We start from the raw sequence: 22,215 nt of genomic DNA on the forward strand, positions 1-22,215 counted from the left end.
AAATAATGAAAAATGGACAGACTAAGGCCACGTACATACTGCAGCTAAATGTGGTTGTCGGTTCAACTTTTAGTGCTTGATTCTGCTCTGTACACACACAGTTCAGTAATTTGCTTTTTCCAATTGAATTATTAACTCCCAAAAAAATTAATGTAGTGTCAACCGCAAAATTCTACGAACTGAACAACTAGTTGTTAATTTAAATGCACATCAGAGACATTTTTCTCTTCTGTTTGCCTTGACTCTTCCTGACTTGTGTTTACAGATATCAAGCTCAAACAAGCAGCGCAAAAACACTTAATAATTGTTTTAATAATATGTAGACATGGCAACACTGCAAAATTGCAGTCTGTGAAGCAGCCTTACAAGCATCAACACAACAAGATGACTCTGCCCATGGTAATCTTATTTGGCTGCTGTGATAAGAATTTGGTCAAAAATAACGAATACCAAACACTCAGATGCCAGAACGTTGCTATGGTTATCACGGTGTCAATAATTTCCATTTCAGGAGTGTGTTATGCTCTGTACACACAAGGAATGATAATTAAGGGAGATTCACTCCCATATTTGAATGCAGTTGTCACTCCTGAAACTTTGGCCTAAGAGTGTGGTCACATTTACCTTTATACAGCAAAATGCAGTCTTCTTATTAGGAATCCAGGCAAATTAGAATTAGAATCGCTTGAGGTAAAATATTTTCATGGATTTCACATTGCATTCAAATTTGTTCAACTTTGAATCCACCGTATTGACTAATAAAACTGCTAAAACTGCTCAGTGTTACAAGTGAGTAAGTATGGTTCAAAATATTAATAATGGTTGGAAAATGGACCTTCTTTGTCTGCATAATTTCACGTAAATTTCACTTATCTGACCACATCTTAAGAAAACTAAATTAATTTACAAAAAAATTACTTTCATTGGACAAATTAAACTTGAACTGTAAAGGTAATTTTGTTGTAAGTATGATGCAGTTATACTATGAATACATAAAGCACATAACAAACAATAATATATGTTTTGTGGGTACTAAAAGAGACGGAAACTAAAAGTAACACTGAAACTAAATGAAAGCAAAACTAAAAAGTAAAAATGAAATTACTTAAAGATGAAATATGTAAGATTTTTTATGTTATATAAAAACATATGGTTTATTTTTATGTAATCCATTCTCTTACTCAGTTTATTGTTCATTAACTATTCTTAGTATGCCATAAAGTGTAAAGAGGCCAAGTAAACAAAGTGTAAACCTCCCAGGCATCATCTAAACATTGAGAGTGGTCCATACAGATATGTCAATCTCTAACTAATAGAGTGCAACAGTTGGGTTCCAGAAGTAAAAACTTGTTATTTTGAACGATAACATATAAACCTTTAAAGAAAGCCTTACTGTGAGGTTAATCCATGGTTTTTGCATATCCTAAAGCCGTCAGCCCACGTTATTTCAGCTTATTTTTAAAATAATCCTGTTTAACAGTGGAATTCCTGGTGAAAAACAACTACATTATCCATGATGCTGTAACAGAATATTACATCAATCAGAGTCGAAAAAAGCAACATGATCCAAAATAGCTCTTTAGCTCTTTCCACCCACTCCCACTGCAAATGGCATAATCTCACTACACTCTCAACATACTAAAATGTTTGTATATAAATGCATATTTTGCAATAAACTTAAAATATATTGTTTTATACATACAATAAACATTTGTAAATGAGTAGTTTTATATTTCTCCATCATTTTTAATTAGATTATGCTGTTCACAGTGCTTCATGGGACGCTGTTTAGCTGGTGTGGGACTATGACTGACACGTTGCATGGGAAAATATACTTTGCTTTGGGTACAGTAGTGCAAGCCAAATTTTGTTGCATTTAGACTGTCAGAGATTAAACAGCAATGTCATGAACACATTAAAGCGATTGGTTTGGATGGGTTTATTATGAGAGGAGCTTGCGTTTGCTCTAGACTGTCTTCATCTACTCAGTTGCTTACTCATGACATTTAGCAACACAGCTAGAAGTATTTTTATATCTAATATGTTTATTGAAAATATGCTACTTTTACCTGTTCTGCTAGGTGCCACTAGTGTTGCAGAAATTACATACTTTACCTTTTAAGCAAAATAAAAGCTATTTATGCACCATTAAAACTACCTAAAACAAAATAGAAAGGAAAATTGCATAGGAAAATGATAATGTCTGAGCCATAATAACCCTGGTGTAAAATGGCATTTGTGTGATCTGATAGGCCCACAGAGGATTTAGAGGGTGACGTGTTTGATGATGGAGAATGTAGTGAGGTTGAAGAGGACGAAGAGTTCTACCCCGATGAGTGCCAGTGGGAACAGGAGGAAGAGCCAGTTAAACCTGGACCAAAAACTGTCATAACGGAAAAGGTGACAGCCATGATTCATTTACACAGCAAAAGCTTTCTTATTGTTTTTATGGGAGATTATTTTGTACCTTTTCAATGAGACTTGCTGACATCCTCTCTTTGCCTCATAAGGTGAATAAGGAGACAAGTATGGATGGACTCCCCCATTCTGCTTCTGTAGTTCGGCCTAAGGAACGACGACATGATGTTCATCAGCAAAACCCTTTTATGCGAGGAAACACCATCATCCGGTCCAAGACATTTTCCCCTGGACCTCAAAGCCAGTATATCTGCAGGGTGAGAACATAGATACACACACAAATGTATTTAAATATTGAAATTATTATTAGAGCTCAAAATTTTCGCAACTTTTTACCAATGCCCACATTCATCAAATCTCCAGATCAACCGCAGCGACAGTGACAGCTCTACCCTTTCTAAGAAATCTCCATTTGTCCGGAACGCTTCTGAGAGACGCAGTGTTCGAATGAAGAAGGTAACATATGAGAATATCCACTCATTTGGAAAAATCTTACTATTTTAAAATTTGCCATGATTCAAAACCACTTACCTTGTTTGCTCAGTTTGGTCCTCATTGTCCTTTAATAGCTCAAGCTTTAATAGCTTCAGTGGCCTATTTGAAACAAAATTTCAACTGGATAAACATGCTTCAACCATCTAAAATGTGACCCCAATCATAAGAATTGTGCAGTTAATCTCTAGAGAACATTAGAATTAGAATCAGATTCCATTTAGGGATCCCATTGGATTTTTCTTAGGAAACTGCATGCATTTCACTAACCCTAAAGCTAAATACTTTCCTTAGAAAGGGGAGTTTAAGCTTGTTAGCAGTAGTTTAATATTTAATACCGACATTTCTGTGCTGACCTGAGGTCAGTGTTAATGAAGCACAGTCTTGGAGTGAAGAAATGGGTTTGCTCAGCCACTCCACAGGGCCTTAAATAGTCTGGAAAGGTCAGGTTTGCTCTCACTGTGCCTTGGGGAAGATATTACATTGAGTCTTTTAAAGCTGTGTCATAGTGAGAGTGTAACTTTGATTTGCTTAATGAGGACTGTACAGAGAGCTTCAATGATTTATAGTACAGGCTTTTAAAGTCCCCTAAAAGGCACTTTACCCACCCCCTTTTAAAGCTGTAATGTAAAAATATAGCATCCTACAAATGTGAGGTAAATGGTGGTGTGGTGTAGGGGTTAAAGATGTAGGTTTTGTTATAAACAGTCTTAAGTTGGAGTTAAATCTTTTTGCAAATGTGTAAATGATTACAGATGTTAGCAAGCTTGAAATTAAAGCATGATGAGTTAACTAGACTGGTTAGTAGACTAAACTAACTGCTCTCCATGTTCATTTTGTTAATTGCACATGCAAACATGTTCATGCAAATGTTCATAAAATGTTGTAGGAACTGCACTTAGTTCCACAGACTCTTCAATTAAAAAAAAAATTAGATTTTGAAATATATATATATATATTTATATATATATATATATATATATATATATATATATATATATATTTATATATATATATATATATATATCTGTGCAAAATCTGTGAAAATGTGAATAATTTTAACAAAATAAGAGAGATATTACAAAATGCATTTTATTTTTTATTTAGTACTGTCCTGAGAAAGATATTTTACATTAAAAAATGTTTATATATAGTTGACAAGAAAAAGAAATAGCTGCATTTATTAAGATGGCCCCATTCAAAAGTTAGAACCATTGATTCTTAATACTGTGTGTGGTTACCTGGATGATCTACGACTGTTCGTTTTGTGATGATTGTTCATGAGTCTCTTGTTTGTTCTAAATAGTTAAACTGAGCTCTGTTCTTCAGAAAAATCCTACATGTCCTGCAGATTCTTCAGTTTTCTAGCATTTTTTGCATATTTGAACCCTTTCCAGCAGTGGCTGTATGATTTTGAGATCCATCTTTTCACACTGAGGACAACTGAGGGACTCAAACACAACTATTGGTTCAAATATTCACTGATGCTCCAGAAGGAAACACAATGCATTAAGAGCTGGGGGGTGAAAACTTTTAGAATTTGAAGATCAAGCTAAATTGTACTCTATTTGTCTTCTGGGAAACATGCAAGTATTGTCTGATGCTTCTGAAAGGCAGTACTAAATGAAAAACAATATTTCAACAAAATAAAAATTTGGATCATCCAGGTAACCACAAACAGTATTAAGAACCAATGGTTCACATTCACAAACTTTTGAACGGGGCCATTTTGATAAATTCAGCTATTTTTTTTTTCTTGTCGTCTATATATAAACATCTTTTATATGTAAAATATCTTACTCAGGACAGTACTAAAGAAAATAACATGCATTTTGTATGATCTCTTATTTTGTTAAAATTATTCACATTTTCACAGATTCTGCAAGTGGTTCACATACTTTTTCTTGTTAATGTGTGTGTGTGTGTGTGTGTGTGTGTGTGTGTGTGTGTGTGTGTGTGTGTGTGTGTGTGTGTGTGTGTGTGTGTGTGTGTGTAATATATATATATATATATATATATATATATATTTTTTTTTTTTTATATATAATATAATATAATACAATACAATACAATACAATACAATATACAATACAATATACAATACAATACAATACAATACAATATACAATACAATACAATACAATACAATACAATACAATACAATACAATACAATACAATACAATACAATACAATACAATACAATATAATATAATATAATATAATATAATATAATATAATATAATGTGTGTGTGTGAGTGAGTGAGTGCCACACACATGCCAAAACACATGCAATTTGCTTAAACCAATAAGAGATTAAAATGTGAACTACAAACTAATTGTTCAGAGATCTGAACTTATTGTTATCCCTCTTAAAGGGATAGTTTACCCAAAAAGGAAAATTCTGTCATTAATTACTCACCTTCATGTCATTCCAAACCTGTAAAACTTTTGCCCATCTTCGGAACACAAATGAAGATCTTTTTGATGAAATCTGAGAGCTTTCTGTCCCTCCATGGACAGCCTGTGCAATTGACACTTTGATACTTCAAAAAGTTCATAAAGAGATCGTAAAACTAATTTATATGTATTGAGCGGTTTAATCCAAATTTTCTGAAGAGACACTGATCAACTCACACATCATTTATGGTAAACGGAAGCTCAAGTATGCTCGCTTGACATGCAAGAACAAACGAGTTACGCAGCATATTTGAGCTTCCGCAAGAGGTTTGTTCTCGCGTGAACGTGAATAAAAGCCTAAATCAAATCTGTTCATCATAAAAAGCGATCAAGTCTTTTTAATAAATTTGGACTAAACCACTAAATTCATATGGATTAGTTTTAAAATCTCTTTATGAACTTTTTGAAGTGTCAAAATGTCAGTTGCGTTGGTTGTTAGTGAAGGAAATGAAGGGACAGAAAGCTCTGATTTCATCAAAAAGTTCTTCATTTGCGTTCTGAAAATTTGGAATGACGTGAGGGTGAGTAATTAATGACAATTTTTGGGTGAACTAACCCTTTAAGACAGTCTTAACATTAAAGGCTAAGTTCATGCAACTCACTTGATGACACAACAGTACTATTAAATGAGTTTTCACCCCTCTGTTCTCTCTCACACACACAGCCACCCATGCAAGTCAAAGGTCTGGACGGGCTTCTGCGCACTTCTCTGGATCTGGAGCTAGACTTGCAGGTCACTCGCACACGGCACAGCCGATTAAATGAGGAACTGCGCGTGCTGCGGGAGCTAAAGGAGCAGTTGGAGAACGCCCGACAGCAGGGCCAGCACGTCCTCCCCACATGGGTACAGGAGGATGAGCGCTTTCGTCTGCTGCTCAAACATGCTGAGAGACAGGTCAGTCCCATTACCTACTGAACAAATCCACAAACGACTTTTCATCCTGTTCAGCATCTGATTTTGAGTTGCCACTCTCTCCTCAGACCCAGGAAGAGCAGCTACAGGAACAGAGGGTAGAGAAGATGATGCGAGCAGCAGCCAAGGATGTGCACAAGATCCGTGGACAGAGCCTCAAGGAGGTCCCTGGGGTCCAGTCCTTTAGGTGGGCATTTTTGCTACTAGGGGTGTAATGGTTCACAGAAATTTTTGAGATGATAAAGCACATGAGATGTGCTTTATATGAAGCACTTAAAACTAAATCATAAACGTACATGGCTTGCCCTACCATCAGATGCACGTGTTGTTTAAAGCGTTTGAGACATGTTTTCCTCAGCGCACAACTTACATATTAAGTCTGTATACTTGCCTGTAAATTTTACAAATACACGCAAGTATTTCCGTTTCACATAAAGGATTATCCTGACATCATGCAAGTCTATGTTTAACTTCACAGACTTCAATGAATGAGTAGATGGAGTGGATTACAATGGGAGCCCAATAATTCTAACCTTATTCTAAAATATTTTGCTGCCATATTTTGCATTCAAGAGTGTACGCACTTCAAATCTCTTCCCCCAATTACAAAAGCACCATAAACTGCAGTATGCTGCTGCCGGTTGCAGCAATATTGAAAGACTTTTTTTATTTAAATTCAGTAAGCCACTTTTTAATTTAATTTGAAAAAAGAAACATGGTATGCCCCCCACCCCCCCCGCCCCCCCGCTGTACAAAAAACATACTGAACTGTGACTTCAAAACCAAAGTACATACTGAATCTTCATTTTTGTGTACCATACACCCCTAATTGCTACCTATCCAAGCCACTGTTTCTGAACTGATCCTAAACATCTTAGGTTATTGGGGGGTGAATGGATGAATTCCAAAACCTACTGAGCTGCCTTGTTGTCTACTGCCTACATAGGCAACTACCTTCTAACGGCCAGATTTATTAACAGCTAGCTCCAGCACAAACCCTCTTTTGGCATTAAAAACTACTGTCAGGATTTACTTAAGATGTGCAATGAAAAATTAGAGCTGAAAAGGTGTGGACACAGTTATTTTGCAGCTGAACGTATTGCATATGAATTTGTAGGAGTTTCCCTTTCAAATGCACAGGCTGCGTCTGTGTTCTTTAATTTGCGTGTCGTCAGTAGGTCACTCGGTGCTTTTTTAAATTGCACTTGCGCGCTTATTTGCCCTGTTTACTAAATCTGGCCCTAAGTCTGGCCCTTCCGCTTCTGAGAACCTGGAAATGGGAAAAGGCTTCATAAACATAAAAATACATGACACACAAATATTGGGGTAAAATAATCAGTTTTCAAAGACTTTGAACCATTTTCTGTTTATTTGTGATTCATTGCAATACATTATGGAGTTGACTTCTCTTTGAAGGATATATGTGATGCTACCTTAAAATTTGCCCAAAATGAACACATCTGGAGTGCATCTTTAAAATTCTTTCATAGGCAGCTCACTGGGATTTGGAACAAAGCTAATATCAAGTAAAGTTTTATATCTGACGCCATCCTGTTTCAAGCTCCGCTTATTGTCTGCTGTAACCTCTCTTAGAGAAAAGATGGCCTTCTTCACCAGAGCGAAGATAAACGTTCCTGACCTACCAGCTGACGACGTGTAGAAGATTTCCTTCTTAACTGCTTCTGTTTCTATGGAGACAAAACTGACATCTTGCGGTATTATGAAGAATGGTGTGACAGGAAAATGTATGTTGGGCAGGAAAAATGTCATTTTAAAACACTGGGTTTTAACTCTCAAAACAGAAATTGTATAGAACCGTGTTTTTTTTTTGTTTTTTTTTTGTTTTGTTTTTAGATAGATTTATTTTTTAAATTTCACCATGTTCTGTTACTAATAAGAGTATGTCAGTATCTGTTCTAGGTATTTTAGTGGTCATTCAAAAACAACAGTGCGTCTTTGAAACGAGTGTGAAACTTGCTGCTCTGCTATCGGGCAGGACTGCTTACTGTAACTCTTGAAGATGTGAATACAGATACTTATGGTACTACTTCTGTTCATAGCACAAGGGTTCAGGACTCGACCTTTATGACAAAATGAATGGGCATAAATCCTGCTATTCCACTCACGTCCCTCTAGAAACAAGCACATCTGTCCACATTTATGTTCGACAGTCTCATGATTTTTGCAAATGTGTAAATGGTTACAGATGTTAGGAAGCATGAAACTAAAGCATGATGAGTTAAATAGACCGGTTAGTAGACTAAATCGATTGCTAACAGCTCTCCGTGTTCGTTTTGTTAATTGCACATGCAAACAAGACACATTAGTGCAAATGTTCGTAAAATGATGTAGAAACTGCACTTAGTTCCACAGACTCTCAGGTAGAATATCAGATAGTTCATGCACTTTAATAGGAAAAGGCATTGAAATAGAGAATAAAGCAAAAAAGCACATTGTGAACGCAAAGATCGTACTATCCCATTAAAGTGAAACCCTGTTTCCCAGCTCTTGTTGCATCTTTGGAAACTTTCAAGCGTCTTTTTGGGTTTTATTAACTTTCCATGCTGGTTTCTACAGTGGCCTGTTGTAATAGTATTTCATTTCTACTGATATGGACCTCTTCTAATCTAAAAATACCCCTCACGTCCTTCAACAGGTTAGCTTTGTATGTGACTAATAAGCTTCAAAACAAAAACGTTAGCGTCATTTTATTTACGTCCAACCCAAATATATATTTTTATTGCTACCCTCAAGTAGAGGAGCATTTAGAGTGTTGAATCTCACAAAAATGTATCATATTTCACACCATAAACAAACGAAGATAAGGAGTTCTATTTTGCATAAGATGTACATAAAACCATTAAAATTACTTATCATGTGGTATTAATTTTAAGACAGTTAAGTGCATTTTCCCCAAAATTCTTATGACTGCAATGTGAAGGAAATTTTTTTATATATATATATATAATATAGTCATTACTTTTATTATAAATTTTTTTTTTTTTTTTTTTTTAAACTCTTTACTTTTGTAGTGAGACAGAAAACGTGCTTATTTTTGCATTACAGTACACTAGATTTGGGGAGAATTGCCATGAAAATTTAGTCAAATCCCAAAATAAAAAAAATCTGTAATTTCTTATTTTATTTATTTATTTATTATTACTATTTCCAAAAATATGACCCACACGTTTATGAAAAATACTATTGAAATCTGGAACTGTATCTTTACCGAGGCAAAGAAACTGCAACACATCTAGGGCACTGAAAGCTGTGAAGGCACACAGTTGACAATTCCCAGTTCTCCCTGTAAACACTTAATAATGTATCGCACGCCACTGCAGAGATCCGTTTGGAGACTCCTCGTACAGAGTGAGTCACTTGTGGTTTGCGTTATGTAAATGAGCACTCCCTCTATGCTAATCTAATATTAATTTTCACTAAACTCTTCATATACATGCTAAATATTCAGTTAAATCTTTTTCTCAAGTATCTCGATAGTATATGACTATGAATGTTACTATCATGTCATTAAAATCCCTTTTCAACGCAACGATAGCTTTGAATCACAGGCCAAGATGTAGCACTTTTAAAAAAAAGCCCCGATTCATGCGACCCTTTATTTGATGCTGATTTGCGTTATTTTTTACATAATTTTATCTTAATTTAACCAGTTATGGATGGCATTATCAGTCCAATTTCACTGATTTTGCTCACATTTAAAATGTTACGTGAAATTCTACAGTTGTGCTCTCAACATGTTTTTGTATTCGCTCAGTTTCCCTCCTGGAACGCCTCATATTATTAACTATTGTGTTCTTAATTAGATCCTCCTATACTTCATTATGCCTTTGTTCCTCAAGGAAGTATTGAATGTACTGTCATTTACTCAAACCCAGATAATGTCCTTTGAATTGTAGTAGCAATGTTATAACACGTATAGATATCACAATGTCCGAAACTAGTGTGGAATCTGGTACGGATGATTCAGTACCCATCATCTGCAATGCACATGTGCATGTGGCCTAGTCTCTTGCTCCACTTAGTGGCGTACAGACAGAACCGAACTTGTATTTCCTTATAGCACTCATTCTGAAACCGTAATTTCTTCTCCATTGTAATTTCACCTAAAAAAATTTTAGGAGATGGAGTTTGCATATTTATTTTGACCCCAGCGCACTGTAAACAACATTAAAGACCCAATTGAATCATGCGGTCCCAAAGCTTTTAGCCACATATCTTATTCAAATAGAAGCATCATATAGCTTTCACCTTAAAGCCATTGTACTTGGTTGTCTTCTGCAGCACATTTTCTTGTAGATCCTGTAGTTTAACCTAGTTTATTAGAGTACAACCTTTCCTTTGGCTTTGTTTCAGATTTTTTAATGTTATTATTTTCGCTGTTTAGATCCAGTTAAGACAGTACACCGCCAAACGTATACATCCCAGCTCAGTTTATTAAGCTGCTACGTGATGTATATTTCTCACATTGGCATTTTTAATTAAGGTACTTTTTTATTATTATTTTTACCAGAGCTTTTCAGATTTACAGTTTTTACCAATTTACAGTTATTTAATTGTGAGGGAAACAGTATATCCCCTTTAAATGTGTACTGTTTACCTGGAAACACTACAGCTGAGCTTATTCTGAGAGTAGTCGAACAAGAGAGAATGTCTTATGTTTTCACTGGTCGTACAGTATGCTTACCGTTCACAGTATGTGTTGGAGAGAGAATTGTCTTGATTGATTAGGTGCTCTTCAACTATCAAATCTGAGGTTCATAAGGACATAATATTTGGCTTTTTTATTTTTTATTTGGATGATTGGTCCAGTCATGCCTAGATCATGTAATACTTGCTTAAAATAATCAAAAGGAAAAAAAAAAAAAAAAAACTGTCAGTATCTGATGCTGGTAGTCATGAATGATTCATTTGTTTATTGTTCACAGTAGGACTTTTATTCTAAAAACTCCAGTGCATTTTTTTTTTTCTTGTATTAATGATGGAAAAAAAAAAAAAAAAAAAACCTGATCTGATCACAGTGATGGTTGGAGAAGTACAGCTTGTATTTATTGCACTTTTGTGATTTGGGTGTGCTCTCTTTCTTTTTCTTGTGAGACTTTTGAAAGCTGTGAATTTTATCATCGACACTGTACTGTCAACCAGATTTGTAAATATATCACCAGCACAAGAGTATGTTTTGTAGTTTCACAACAAATATAAAAAGTTCCTTTCTTCTAATCTTTATAATGTTTTGTGTGTGTTTGTATTTATTTTGTCACATTTAGAATAGATTTACCTGTATTGAGATTGAGGCCAATCAGACCTCACTATTATGTGCAGTTACTGAGTCATTCCACGAAACCAGTATGATTTGAGTCCCCCTGACCTTTTTCAGTGTATTTTATCTAATGGGTCACCAAAATATATTTTTAAAAGCTTTTTGTATTAATTGAAATGTCTCCTTTAATAATGTTTAAAAACATGACATACATTTTATCTTCATATTATAAATTACTTAGTTTTTTTCCAGTTGACACCACCTATTTTGTCATGTCCTTCAAGGTCTTATATGAAAGTATACTTGGGATATGAATAATAAAATGAGAAAAAAGTCCATTAATTTTGCCAATCCCATAAATATCCATCTGTGCTTTTTTTTGCTGGTAAAGTAAATTGATGATTATTCATCAAAATCACATTATTTAGTTCCGTACCTCAGTAACCCCTCAACCCTGTTACACAAACCATTCTCCCCCTATAAAAATAATGAACTGATACTTATGTGACATCATTAATAGGAAGTGACATCATAGAAGTCTTCTGAACAACATTGTGAGCAGACACAGGCAAGTTACCACCTTCTTTAATAATTATAACTAAATTATGTTGTGAAACTGTTTGTTAACGACTCAACCGCGTTACATCAATTAAAGATAGAAAACTATTACTTGTGAAAATTATCTTTGTTATTTCAACATTATTCATGATTTCTTAATATCATGCATGTCATGCTCTCTACATTTATTCACTAGATTTAGAGCAGTGGCCAATTTGGGCAAGAAATCACAACTCCATCACAACTACATTTTATTTTTTTGTTAAGTTTATGAAAAAATAATTTAATGTTAGTTGAATTCTGTTCAGAGCAATCATAAGAATATTGATTTTAGTTCAAATTCTGAAGTTAAGCCTTTGATAAAAAATGAGGTTGCTGTCACAAAAAGTGCCCATTTTATAATATAAGTGTGAGATTTTATGTAACTTTTATATTTGCAATTACTGAATTAGTGTGAGGGATACGGAAGAGGATTAGGGCCAAGCAATAATAAAAAAATAAAACCATCTCGAGATTAAAGTTGTTAAATTTCGAGAAAAAATTCGTTAAATTTCGAGAAAAAAGTCTAAATAAAATGTTGATAATAAACTCATTAAATTACGAGGAAAAAACGTCAAGATAAAATGTTGAGAATAAAGTCGTTAGATTATGAGAACAAATTCGTTAAATTACGAGAAAAAAGTCAATAAAATGTTGAGAATAAAGTCATTAAATTTAACGAATTTGTTCTCGTAATTTAACGACTTTTTTCTCATAATTTAATGATTTTATTCTCAACATTTTATCTCGACTTTTCTCGGAATTTAACGACATTTTTCTCATAATTTAACAAATTTGTTCTCGTAATTTAATGACTTTTTTCTCGTAATTTAATCACTTTATTCTCAACATCTTAGCTTGACTTTTTTTCTCGAAATTTAACGAGTTTATTCTCAACATTGTATCTCAACTTTTTTCTTGAAATTTAGCACGTTTTTTCTCGTAATTTAATGAGTTTATTCTCAACATTTTATTTCGACTTTTTTCTCGAAATATAACAACTTTAATCTCGATATGGTTTTATTTTTTTATTATGGCTTGGCCCTAATCCTCTTCACGTAGTGGGACAGCTGATTAACAGGAAAATGTTGATTTTATCTCAAGTACATTTTATAATAATATTCAGAGAGCTCCCATTGTGTCCATAACAAATAATGACCAATAATAATAGAGATTTGATAAAAGTATGTTTTTCTTGAAGTATGTCATTAATGTTGTGGGGTGTTCTGAAAAAAGTATTACATTTTGGTAAAAAATCTAAAAATGTGTAAGTCCAAATCTGCAGGTTTCATGGAATGACTCTACTAACAGTAAAAATATCAGAAAGAAGACTAAATATGGGGCATTTTAAGCAAATGATTAAATTAATGATATAAAAACACACAGTCCACAAATGACACTAATTCTCATGAATGCCCTAAATACTTTAAACATAAAACTTTGTCCAACTTGCTCATAGATGTATGGCAAATACTCACATAACCTCTTGCCCATTATATTCAAGTTCAAAGTTTAATTTAAACCATTTAAAATATTTAAATGTGAAGAATACCTTATATTACTAAAATTAAATATATCTATTTATCGTGTGTGTGCATTTATGATATTCAAAATAGTAAATATAAATCATTTTGTGACACAGGGCTGTTATTTATTTATTTATTTTTTATTTTTTTCTTCATTTTGCACTGCCAATGATTGAAAGGCTATTGTTTTGGCGGGTATTTTCCCACAATCCCGCGGAACCGGAAGCAGCGCGCTGTGTGTTTAGAGTCTGCTAGCTGTCCAGCTGCTTCTACATCTACGCTTTAACAACACTTAACAACCTGCCAGGTAACTAGTCGTCTGAAACTTTGTATTTCTCCATATTATATTTTTTAAAGTAGCGTTTCATACTCTCGCTGGAATGGAAATGTTTTTGGTTAGTGTGTTTGGCGGCAGCAGAATAACACAAGCTAACGTTTTAAGCTAATATCAAACCCTTGCACCAAAAACATGGTTCATTTTCTTTACGTTTTTTCTTTCTTCTTCTTTTATGAACAATTAAGATGTTTAATCAAATTAATTATTAGAAATCCGTTAGCCTGTGAATTGTTGTTGTCTATATTAGACTTAAGACATTAATGCTCATGAACATTTAATTAATATATATGGTTATTTTAGTATATCCACGCTCATGAGCATTATTTTTAGAATAAATGATAACTGACTTTGCTAGTTGTTTGTTTGGGTCTGGAAACGTTGTGAATTGTAATATTAAGTTCATGTTCACTAATATGTTTAATTTAATGTTCACCTACTTTTGTTATATGTCCACTATGAAGTAAATTAAATAACATTCCCTGATAAGATGCAAGCTCAAGATTTGAGTTGCTTGAGTAGTTATTTGGTTGAGTTGAGCAATTCATAAGTATATTCATATTCATCAGTCTTTCATTAATATTCATGTACTTGTTAATATTTCTATGCTCATGAGAGATAAATCAGAATAAATGCCATGATAATTGATTAACTCAATTGCTCTTCCTGGCAGAGTTTATTTTGCCTGTGAGAGCTTCAGGATCGCTGGGATTCTCGATCAGTTCCTCAGCCTTCATCATCATCATGCCAGCCGCACTTGCAGATACCAGTCAAATTATCTGTGAGGTCTGGGCCAGCAATGTGGAGGAGGAGATGAGGAAGATCCGACAGATAATTCAAAACTACAACTACATCGCCATGGTGTGTGAGGCTGTGTTGATGTTCCATCTACTAATAACATGAAACAATGTCCTATAATAACTTTAAAATGACAGTCAAATAGCATATTTTGTTTATATACACTACTATTCAACAGCTTGGGTTTGGAAAGATTTTTTTTTATTGTTTTTGAAAAGTCTCTCCTGCTCACCAAGGCTGCATTTATTTGATCAATACAGTAAAAACAGTAATATTGTGATGTATTATTTCAATTTAAAGTAACTGTTTTCTGTTTTGAAAATATTTTATAATGTAATTTATTCATGTGACACAAAGCTGAATTTTCAGCATCATTGCTCTAGTCTTTAGTGTCGCATGATTCTTCAGAAATCATTCTAATATGTTGATTTGATGCTCAATTATTAATTATGGTTCTTATTCTAAGTTTTGAAAACGGTTTGTGTTGCTTAATATGTTTGTGAAAACTGATACTTTTTGTTGGAAAAAAAAAAGTACAAAATTGATTTGAAATAGAAGTCTTTTGTGACTTTATAAATGCCATTACTGTCACATTTGATTAATTTAATGTGTCCTTGCTGAATAAAAGCAGTAAGTCCTTTAACAAAAAATGCATATTTGTCCTTTGGATCATCAGGACACAGAGTTTCCTGGTGTGGTGGTTCGTCCCATTGGAGAATTCCGCAGTACTGTTGACTATCAGTATCAGCTCCTGAGGTGCAACGTGGACCTTTTAAAAATCATCCAGCTTGGCTTGACGTTTATGAATGAAGATGGAGACTACCCGCCTGGAACCACAACATGGCAGTTCAATTTCAAGTTCAATCTGACGTAGGTGTCCAGCATTCTCATCTCTTATGTTGACATTAGTGTCAGAATGTTTTCACAGATATAGCCTGAGCCAGTAATGGTAGGTGTTGTTTGGCTCTGTGTTTTGCAGAGAGGACATGTACTCCCAGGACTCCATAGATCTCCTCCAAAACTCTGGGCTGCAGTTTAAGAAGCACGAGGAGGAGGGCATCGACACACTCTACTTCGCAGAGCTCCTGATGACATCAGGCCTGGTGCTGTGTGAAAATGTCAAGTGGCTCTCGTTTCACAGGTAATATATAGAAAAATACACAAATAACTGCTGGTTCTATGACTTCAATCACTTTTTCAATCTATTGTAGTGCTGTCATGATCGATTCCTTAATTAAATTTGGGTACTCGATTTAAAAAAAAAAAAAAATCTCGATTGCAATTTACCTGTCGATTACCCAGCAAAATACTGGAAGTGGCGCAATCCACAGATGAGAATCCATGAACCGCATTATTAGACTGTTTTCTAAGGCTGTAGGATACATTAAAACCTTTATAAAATCATAACATAGTGTAGTGCTATTGTGAAATCACAAATCAAACAAATAGATGCGCTTAAATTAATTATATGTATGCAGCACGTTACGTGTGTCTCAGAGTGGCTCCGTTCACAGTAAATGCTGCTCCACGTGAACTCGGTCTATAGTATTGGGTTTTCTTTGGGTTTCCAATAACGTGCATTCGGTAAAGCATCTCACGCTTTTTGTGTTTCATAGCGTTTTGTGTTGCAGTTATCATTTACATACATGGATGCGTGCTGCGAGTTTGGTTTGTTGGGTTGCTTAAAGTGTTAGTTCACCCAAAAATGAAAATTATCCCATGATTTACCTACCCTCATCCTATTTGTTAAACTGAAAAACATATACATTGTCGTTGTAGTGTCCTGTTTTTTTAATAAAATGAAACGTGTTGTAATGTCTCACTGATGACAAAACAGAAGATTTCACTCGCTGAATTTTATTCAGGATTACAAGCTTTGGCTTATGGCTTTGATTCAGTGAATGGCATTGATTATCTTCTGCAGAGGTGGTCTGTTGTTGCACTAAAATGTGATATATGTAATATTAAAATCCGAAATGAGTCATTTTCTGAGCTTGGTTTCAATAAAAGCTTTTTTTGGACTAACAAGGAAGGTCTGAGTTCTGAATCTTACAGAATATTTTTATCGTACAATAACCTCTTTTCTGACATCAAAAGATCAAGGAAAATGTGTTTTTTTTTTTTTGTTTTGTTTTTTTTTCATGACACTTTTTAATTATTTGCATATGTTTTTAAAGCCTTGACAAAAGACACAGAGTGTGAGTACTGAACTAAGTTCTGGGCTAACTTTAGCCTATAGCTTTAGTTTAGGAGAGTCACTTTTTGCGTGATTTTAGAGTCAAGTCTGTTCCGTTTTGCAGCTTATTCTGGTTAAAAACCATCCAGCTTCCGAAAAATAATTCACACTAGGTCAATATTGCATTGCTAAGAGAAAAAAAAAAGCATCGGTGTATGTGACATTTTATTATTTAATTCAGAAATCATAGATGCAAACTCCTCACCTTTTTGAGATCAAAATAGTTCACCTATGGGATTTGCATAGATCCAGTGTGGAATTGTTTAAAAATTGTCTATAAAGGGTAATATTTTATGTATGTGAGGTCTGAGATGTGGGAATGATGAAGAGAGTTTGCAAACATTTTGCAGTTCAGCTCAGTATTGCCGTCTAATCAGCCAATATTGTCTTTAATAGCCTACATAGCACTTCAGCTTTTATAACATGAGATTTTGACCAAATGTTGATTTAGGTAAAATGTTGGACATATAAGGTAATACATTTAAAAAAAATAAAAATAAAAAATCCCTTAATCGCAAATATCTTAAAAAAAAAATTTCTTTGCGGGCCATGCCCCCGCACCACGCGATGTTCTCCCCCTTTTTTTCCCCTTACCTGTTTGCTTCCCTGAGAAATAATGTAAAATACCAGTAAATAAAACAAACATTAAAAACACTACAAACTTGTATTTTAGTTCCACTCACTCCAAAACAAATCCTTGAAATTTAAAACACCAAGCCTAAAGTAATTTAACCAAAACTACCAGCGTGTTGAAAAATGCGGCATACAAATAAACTTGGGCTAATTCAGCACGCATCCAAATGTGTACGCTTTGAGCATGTTTTGCAACTTGACATTAATTGCATTATACAAATCACTTTGGAATGTCGCAGCAAGTAATTTGTGGGTTGGACATGTCCCCACCACTTTTTGCCAGCATCAATGTTGTCCCCATCACTTTTTGAAACACCTCGCGGCACAGATATACTTAATACGAAAAAAAAATCTTTCATTTGTTCATCCTCCATTCATTCGTGTTAAATAAGAGGCGATCTGGCACTGGATTGTGTTTTTTAAATCATGCTGTGTGCTCGTTGTTGCTGTTATCAGTGGCGGAAAGGCAACAGTGTTCTTGGCACTTGTACACACTGCGCAGTCTTCACACAGACTCTATGGCTCAAGGCTGTTGCGGAGACTCATTCATTTCTGTGAAAACAAAATGCACACAAACATGTTCCTGCTCTTGATATACAATCACTAATGAACATCTTTTGCTTTTAATGAGAAAAAAACTATTTGATGGCGGATTAATGCAAGTCTACACATTTATACACTAGTGTAAATACTCTCCAGACTAACAATATATTGTAATATAGAAGATTCAAGGATGAAACTATCACATTAAACAAAGTTCTATGTCGGTAAATGAAACTATGTACTATTAGAATTGATTTGTGGACATCATAATGTTATTTTTTTTTTTATGCATTTATTTTTTTACACTTCTCATATAACCAGCACCCCACTCCCCTCTAAAAACATGCCACTGAACACGACTTGTGTACTGGAAAATACAGTGTGTTGAATGGCACATCTACAGGTAGCGTGATCTCAAGGGTTTTTTTGTGCTTTCTCTGTCCTCTCTAGTGGGTATGATTTTGGTTACCTGGTGAAGCTCCTCACAGACTCCCGGCTGCCAGAAGAGGAACACGAGTTCTTTCAGATCTTAAACCTTTTTTTCCCAGCCATTTATGATGTTAAATATCTAATGAAGAGCTGCAAAAACCTAAAGGTATGTCAAATACTGTAACCCGTGTTGTATAGATGTTGTGTATTGTCATTGTTAAAGAAGATCAGTGAGTTTTGCTGTGTTTAGGGAGGACTTCAGGAAGTGGCGGACCAGCTGGAGCTAAAAAGGATCGGCAGGCAGCATCAGGCTGGCTCAGACTCGCTGCTCACTGGAATGGCTTTCTTCCGCATGAAAGAGGTTAGGGCTGTGCGATTAATCGTAATTGATTTTCGATTTCGATTTTGGCTTCCAACGATTATGAAAACAAGATATTCGAGGTATAAAGACTGTGTCTCTGCTGCATTCCGTCCAACGCACCTTCCTGTCCTTCACAGTGGTGCGCTTTCGTTCCTCCCTAAAAGAGACACTGTTCTCCCCAGATGGCTTTCTGTGTGCACGCTCCGAGTCAGAGCTGAACACGGATAAGCAAATGGGCTTCAGATATGCGCCTAAAAGCTTACGCACACAAATGTCGAAATGCCTTTTTGGAGAGTATTCACGTAAACGCAGTAAACGTACACTGTTGAGAAAGAAAATGCTTGTGTAACAGTATATTGGATCCGTGCATTAGCTCTTAAAGTGATAGCAGCCTAATAAACATGCTGCAGTCTGTCATTAATGATGATCGGAAAATAACTCACTGAACTTGACTGAATAACTTGGGTAGCTTTAATAAGGACAAATCTATATTTAATGTGTACAATAAGACTACAGTGTTATATGCTGTATTTTACATTTAAGTTTTTTTTTTTTTTTTGGTAGGCTATTACTTTTCTTCTCAGCTGTTAGTAAATATTCCTGAAAAACTTGATACAAAATGAAATAAATGGCACTCTTTAATTTTTTTGTATTTATTTTTGTTTTGCTGAATGCTTACTTGCATTGTCATTATTTTGAGGACCTTTTTCTTTTTAGTTAACCTAGTATTAGTTTTTGCTAAAGTATCTATAATTGTGAAATTGTTTCACAGATATATAAAATTACTCATATCGTGAAATAAGACTTTGATCATATCGCCCAATAATCGTGATTTCAATATTGACCAAAAATAATCGAGCAGCCCTAAAAGAGGTTAAAATCCTCTGAGACCATAGCTGATGCTGGGATGTTAACTGCTCAGTTCTAACCTTCATTCTGCTGTCATGTTTCTTTTCTTCAGCTGTTTTTTGAAGACAACATCGACGATGCCAAGTACTGTGGGCGGCTCTATGGCCTGGGATCCGGTTCCTCTCAAAGTCAGAATGGAATCTCTAATTCCTCGCAGGAGGAAGCCAACAACAAGCACTGACTAAAATCAAGTGGATGACGCACTTGTTTTAATCCCACTCAGCATTGTTCTTTCCTGTTCTTTACAAAGATGATTTCAAATGATTCATGCATTCTAAAGGGACATTGGGAAATGCAAACAAGCTAATCTCAGATTCTGTTCTGCTCTGTAGTCCATCACACTGCAACGTTCCGGGACTCCAGATGTGCTCCTGTTCTTCCCATCGGCTGCTTTTTGAAAATTTTATCTTTTATTTTACAGTATTAAAAACACCATCGTTTTAAGCATGGGACCAGCGCTTGTGTATCTTATTACTTACAAGACTCCAGGCATTTTAATATGCTCAGTCCTTTTTAGAATTGTTTTGATATTTTCTATAAAGGCTCAAGATTTAATCATCACTGAGATAAGAGGATATGCCTTCTCAATGTTGGAACACATGACTTTGGGGTTGTGTTTTTAAAATATGCCAGCATGTATGTATATTAAAATATAAACTTTCAAAAGAAATTGCTATCTTTAAGCATTTTTCCTGTAATAAATACATTTTAGATTGAGGTTTGGGGCATCTTTGAGAACACGAGTCCACTGGTCCTATGTAACAGTTTTAAATTTGTTCGTCACACGTTCTCGACTGTTTGTGGTACGTGTTTTTATTGTATCTGTTGTTCGAGGCAGTTATGTATTAAAATGTTTTCTATCGCCACAGTGGTCTCATGTCCAATTACAAGGCATGTGTACTGAAAACTGACCCTTTGTTACAGCCTTTAAAGGAATAGTTTATCATTTTCTGATTATTTACTCACCCCAAGGCCATTCAAGATGTGTATGACTTTTTTCTCCATCTAATTCAAGTGAATAGTGCCCAAAATAGACCATTTTTGACGGTCCCAAATCCATATTTAGGCGCCTTCAAAGGGCTTCATATGACCCCCAGCTCATGAATAAGGGTGTTCATCAATTAGCATTTTCAGGGAAAATATATTGGTCCAGCTCTGCGAAAGTATGTTCATGATACGGTTAAATCAGTTAGCACTGCATTATTCATATACTTAATTATTGTGAAAATACTTCGAGATGGCTTGAAAAACACAGCCATATATTGTCGCTATCGTGATTGTCTTTACGTTTCATCAGTCGAAACATTTCTGCTTTTCATTTACCTAAGCCAGGTGCCTTTGTCCATATAAGGGATTACCAGGAACATAAGTTATTTAATGAGTCTGTTTTGGAGTTGTTGCACCTTTCAGTATGAATGAAATGTAATAATGTTTATTCAGCTCTCGTGAATGTGCTTCACAGAGCTGGACTAATGTGAGCATCTGTAGTTAAAATCCTTTTTTTTTCCTGAAAATGACCATTTCGTTGGAGACCTTTGTTCATCATGGAAAGCCTTTTGACACTGCCTAAAAATGGACTTTGGACCATCAAAAATGGTCTATGGTGGGACCATCATTGCATTCGATGAAAACATTCCAGGATTTTTCTCCCTCCAAAACCATAATTTCTCTTCATCTGAGGAAAGAAAGTCATATGTATCTTGGATGGTCTCAGGGTGAGTAAATAATCAGGAAATATTTGGGTGAACTATTCCTTTAAAGTCAGAAGTCTTTAGATTTGTTGGGTGTTTTCCCACAGAAGCAGCGTACTTAATGCGTTTAAAGTGGACATTCACCATATTTCCAAAATGCATATTTTTGTGAATGATTTATGCATGATTTTTTATTTTTTTTGTAACACTTATCTTTGGTGATGTATGCTAAACTCCAATCATTTAATTTAATTAAACCCCGTCCTTTTCTTACAAGCTCGCATTCAGATCTGCCTCCAACCAATCAGTAATTAATAGATAAAACCAAGTCCTGCACTCAATATAGGAAAAAATTCACTACTTTTTTTCCCATTATGATTTCAAGTCTCACACAATAACTACAGCATTTACATTTTTTTTTTAAATTAGACTTCATATTGAATAAAATATCTTAAATTTATATACTGTATAAATCACAAAGTGTCAAATTAAATTAATTAAAAAAAAAAAATTGACAATTAACTGACAAAGATCTGTGAACATGCAAATGTGGTTAAATATTTTAGGTGAAAGGAGTTCGGCTGACAAAAAGAATAAAA

At 34.7% G+C, this 22,215-nt stretch overlaps 2 protein-coding genes across 5 annotated transcripts in view; both read left to right on the forward strand.

Moving 5' to 3' along the window:
• wwc1 (WW and C2 domain containing 1) overlaps positions 1 to 11,507 on the forward strand; it is a 55,731-nt gene extending 44,224 nt beyond the window's left edge. For 2 of the 3 annotated variants that reach the window (XM_067377001.1, XM_067377000.1), the window contains exons 17-22: positions 2,253 to 2,400; positions 2,511 to 2,675; positions 2,782 to 2,874; positions 6,033 to 6,263; positions 6,350 to 6,468; positions 7,875 to 11,507. In XM_067377001.1, coding sequence (XP_067233102.1) covers positions 2,253 to 2,400; positions 2,511 to 2,675; positions 2,782 to 2,874; positions 6,033 to 6,263; positions 6,350 to 6,468; positions 7,875 to 7,941 — 823 coding nt within the window. In that variant the 3' untranslated portion in view covers positions 7,942 to 11,507. The remainder of the gene's footprint in view (positions 1 to 2,252; positions 2,401 to 2,510; positions 2,676 to 2,781; positions 2,875 to 6,032; positions 6,264 to 6,349; positions 6,469 to 7,874) is intronic. The other variant, XM_067377002.1, reaches the window with a different exon arrangement.
• Positions 11,508 to 13,897: 2,390 nt separating this feature from the next.
• cnot8 (CCR4-NOT transcription complex, subunit 8) lies at positions 13,898 to 22,176 on the forward strand. 2 transcript variants are annotated; one of them, XM_067375242.1, is made up of 7 exons: positions 13,898 to 13,989; positions 14,690 to 14,877; positions 15,491 to 15,684; positions 15,794 to 15,955; positions 18,677 to 18,821; positions 18,906 to 19,016; positions 19,978 to 22,035. In XM_067375242.1, the coding sequence occupies exons 2-7, from the start codon at positions 14,761 to 14,763 to the stop codon at positions 20,104 to 20,106; spliced, it is 858 nt and encodes a 285-aa protein (XP_067231343.1). In that variant the 5' UTR covers positions 13,898 to 13,989; positions 14,690 to 14,760; the 3' UTR covers positions 20,107 to 22,035. The 2 variants fall into 2 exon arrangements, with proteins under 2 accessions (XP_067231343.1, XP_067231344.1); XM_067375243.1 differs by lacking the exon at positions 18,906 to 19,016 and having other exon boundaries at positions 19,978 to 22,176.
• The last annotated feature ends 39 nt before the right edge of the window (positions 22,177 to 22,215 follow it).

The sequence above is a fragment of the Chanodichthys erythropterus genome, chromosome 22 (assembly GCF_024489055.1).
Source record: "Chanodichthys erythropterus isolate Z2021 chromosome 22, ASM2448905v1, whole genome shotgun sequence".
Lineage (NCBI taxonomy): Eukaryota > Metazoa > Chordata > Actinopteri > Cypriniformes > Xenocyprididae > Chanodichthys > Chanodichthys erythropterus.